Source organism: Cyprinodon variegatus, unplaced genomic scaffold, assembly GCF_000732505.1.
Source record: "Cyprinodon variegatus isolate N-32 unplaced genomic scaffold, C_variegatus-1.0 Scaffold1021, whole genome shotgun sequence".
Classification (NCBI taxonomy): domain Eukaryota; kingdom Metazoa; phylum Chordata; class Actinopteri; order Cyprinodontiformes; family Cyprinodontidae; genus Cyprinodon; species Cyprinodon variegatus.
Window position 1 is genome coordinate 267,938 of NW_015151474.1, and position 2,303 is coordinate 270,240.

The 2,303-nt window shown below is 37.5% G+C and overlaps 1 protein-coding gene across 1 annotated transcript in view; it reads right to left on the reverse strand.

Annotated features, from left to right (window-relative positions):
* Positions 1-80: 80 nt before the first annotated feature.
* LOC107100865 (gastrula zinc finger protein XlCGF57.1-like) overlaps positions 81-2,303 on the reverse strand; it is a 13,232-nt gene continuing 11,009 nt past the window's right edge. Inside the window, exon 2 of the mRNA XM_015399526.1 lies at positions 81-1,806. Within this exon, the coding sequence (XP_015255012.1) occupies positions 488-1,806 (1,319 nt within the window). The 3' untranslated portion in view covers positions 81-487. The remainder of the gene's footprint in view (positions 1,807-2,303) is intronic.

Genomic DNA, 2,303 nt, shown 5'->3' on the forward strand with positions numbered 1-2,303 from the left:
AAACTAAACTAACTACTATGTACAAAGAGGAAGGGGAAACGGTTGAAAAACATATTACAGTTTAAGATGGATTCTGTGTTTGAAACCAAAGTTTATCTGGAAGAATTTGGGACATTATCAAATTAGCTTTTCACTAATTTTAAAGAAATTGGAATGTTTTCACACCTCTGGTGGCTCCCATGTGACTGCTTTTGCTGAAAAAGGGGGGGCTGCAGAATTCCCCCAGCTGTAATCCACCAAAGCTGCGTTTTCTTCTCTGGTCATCCTATCAGGATGAAATATGGACACTGGTTCCCACTGTCCAAAAAGTATGATCATGGCATATGGCACAACAGTTGTTAGATCAGCTCCAACTTGTTCATTGTTATTTGCTTTACATTATTGCATCATCTTCATACATTTGTGAGCATATGTCTATGCTTGACTTCTTATGTGAAATCTTTTTATTTCAATATAAATCGTTCCACACCATGCATGAAAAATGTTTCTAACCTGTGTGAGTTCTCATGTGTCTAATCAAATAACTTTTTTGATGAAAACCTTTGCTACAAATTGCACAGGAGAAGGGCTTCTCGCCTGTGTGAGTTCTCATATGTTTAGTCAGATGACTTGTTTGACTAAAGCTTTTTCCACAAATCATACAGGAGAACGGCTTCTCGCCTGTGTGAGTTCTCATATGTTTAGTCAAATGACTTGTTTGAGTAAAACTTTTTCCACAAATCATACAGGAAAATGGCTTCTCAACTGTGTGAATTCTTAAGTGTTGATTAAGACCACGTTTATCAATGAAGCATTTTCCACAGGACGGGCATTTGAAAGGCTTCTCACCTGTGTGAACTCTGATATGCCTATTAAGTTCGCGGTTATCAATGAAGCTTTTCCCACAGGACAGACATTCAAAAGGCTTCTCACCTGTGTGAATCCTTGTGTGTGTGTTAAGACTGCTTTTATAAGTGAAGCTTTTTCCACAGGACAGACATTCGAAAGGCTTCTCACCGTTGTGAGTTCTGATGTGTCTAATAAGTTCATGGTTATCAATGAAGCTTTTTCCACATGACAGACATTGGAAAGGCTTCTCACCTGTGTGAATTCTGCTGTGTCTGTTAAGTTTGCGTTTATCAATGAAGATTTTTCCACAGGACAGACATTTGAAAGGCTTCTCACCTGTGTGAATTCTGATGTGTCTGTTAAGTTCGTATTTATCAATGAAGCTTTTTCCACAGAACAGACATTCAAAAGGCTTCTCACCTGTGTGAGCTTTCATGTGTCTAGACAAATGACTTTTTCGACCAAAACGTATGTCACAAATCGTGCAGACGAACGGCATCTCACCTGTGTGAATTTTGATGTGTGTATTAAGACTGCTTTTACGAGTGAATCTTTTTCCGCAGAACAGACATTCAAAGGGCCTCTCACCAGTGTGAGTTCTGTAATGTGTTTTAAGATGACATTTCTGAGTGAAGCTTTTTCCACAGGACTGACATTCATATGTCTTCTGACCCGTGTGAGTTCTCATGTGAACCACTAAATGTTCGTTTTTCAAAAACCTTTCTCCACATGTCAAACATGGGAAAGGTTTCTCTTCTGTTTCTCCATCCTCTTTCTTTAGAACCAGCTGCTCCTCCTGCTCACTTATGGGGATCTCCATGGTCTCCTCTTTTGTCCAGGGATCTTCTTGCTTTAGCTGCTCTTCTTTTATCTGCAGAGGTTCTGGTTCCTCTTGTTCCAACCTGGAATTCCTCTCCTGTTCAGAGAACCGCTGCTCCAAGAAAACCTCCTCTTTTCCAACATATTCCTGATGGTCTTCTGGAAAAACAAACACAAGAGAAAGACTTTCTATTGTAGGCACTTTACTTAAATCATGTGTTGATCAAACCATAGATATAGATAGACCCCGCATCATTAGTTGAGGTGTGCCGACAAAGCAGCCATCTTAGGTCAGACGAAGCGGTGGTCAGAAACGATACGCTTCAATAGAGGCTAACCGTACTGAAAACGAGAACGTTTCAAGGGTTAAATGGGAACAACTAATTAATCTGATTTTTTTTGTCTATTTTATTGTCTCATTTTGCATACAGTTTTCATGACATTTCGATTACCTAAGGCTATACACATATATATATATATATATATATACACATATATATATATAAATACATATATACATATATATATATATATACACACACACACACATATATATATATACATACATATATATATATATATACACACACACATATATACATACATATACACATATATACATACATATACACATATATACATACATATACACATAT